The 1,268-nt window shown below is 43.1% G+C and overlaps 1 protein-coding gene across 1 annotated transcript in view; it reads left to right on the top strand.

The window, feature by feature from the left end:
• The window catches only part of LOC104759539, a 4,391-nt gene that overhangs the window by 2,241 nt on the left and 882 nt on the right, over positions 1-1,268 (top strand). The window contains exon 2 of the mRNA XM_010482447.1: positions 303-1,260. Coding sequence (XP_010480749.1) covers positions 303-1,260 — 958 coding nt within the window. The remainder of the gene's footprint in view (positions 1-302; positions 1,261-1,268) is intronic.

The raw sequence follows: 1,268 nt of genomic DNA, 5'->3' as shown, positions 1-1,268 counted from the left end.
CCCCCCCCCCCCCAACCGTTAATCATGTCTGGGTTCTCTTGGAATGTTAGGGGCCTAAATAAATCAGTTAAACATTCTGTAATAGAGAAGTGGGTGAGGGAAAAGAATCTTTCAGTTTGGTTGTGTTTTAGAGACGAGGGTGAAGGAGAGTAAAGTGCAAATGTTGAGTAGTAAAATATTCAAAGATTGGTCGGTTTTAACGAACTATGAATATAATTGGCGAGGAAGAATTTGGGTGGTTTGGAGAAAGGATGTACGGGTTAGTCCTTTTTATAAGAGTAGCCAATTGATCACTTGTTCAGTGAAGTTACCGGATCAGGAGAGTGAGTTCTTTTGTTCTTTTGTATACGGTTCGAGTTCTGCAGAGGAGAGGAAGGTGTTATGGAGTGAACTGCGTGATCATTATGATTCTCCAATCATCAGGAATAAACCATGGATGCTGGTCGGTGATTTTAATGAAACTTTAGATATTGCAGAGCACTCAAATGTTGATGATCATCCAATGGTTACATCAGGGATGCGTGAGTTTCAGAATGTGGTTACTTACTGTGCAGTTACAGACATCCACTCCCACGGGCCTCTTTATACATGGTGTAATAAGAGGGAGACAGGCCTCATTCTAAAAAAATTGGATCGGGTGTTGGTGAATGATGTTTGGCTTCAAGCCTACCCTACTTTGTATATTGTGTTTGATGCAGGAGGTTGTTCAGATCATTTGCAAAGTCGGATAAGTTTAAATACTGCATGTGGTAGTCCTGTTCCTACCCGAAAGCCTTTCAAGTTTGTAAATGCGGTGACTGGTATGGCTGAGTTTGCACCGCTGGTTGCTGACTATTGGCATTCCACTGAGCCTACTTTTATGTCAACTTCAACTATGTTCCGGTTTACAAAAAAGTTGAAGGCTCTCAAACCCTTGGTGCGTAACCTGGCCAAGGAAAAAATGGGCAATTTGGTGAAGCGGACAAAAGAAGCTTATGATTTGTTGTGCCAGAAACAGGAGTTGAATCTCGCTAACCCCTCCCCTCAAGCTTTACGTGAGGAACTTGACGCTTATACTCATTGGGATCGAGTGGCTGCGATAGAGGAAAAAATTTTAAAACAGCGGTCTAAACTCCATTGGCTCCAGATAGGTGATCGTAATAATAAGACCTTTCATAGGGCTGTCACGGCCCGCAAGGCGCATAACACAGTCCGGGAGATACACTGTTCTGATTGTACTGTGACGACTAAGGGGGAAGAAATTAAGGTTGAGGCTGAACGGTTCTTCC

The sequence above is a fragment of the Camelina sativa genome, chromosome 17 (genome assembly GCF_000633955.1).
Source record: "Camelina sativa cultivar DH55 chromosome 17, Cs, whole genome shotgun sequence".
NCBI lineage: Eukaryota > Viridiplantae > Streptophyta > Magnoliopsida > Brassicales > Brassicaceae > Camelina > Camelina sativa.
Note: the sequence above shows the minus strand (reverse complement) of the source record. Positions and strands in the feature narration are given on the sequence as shown.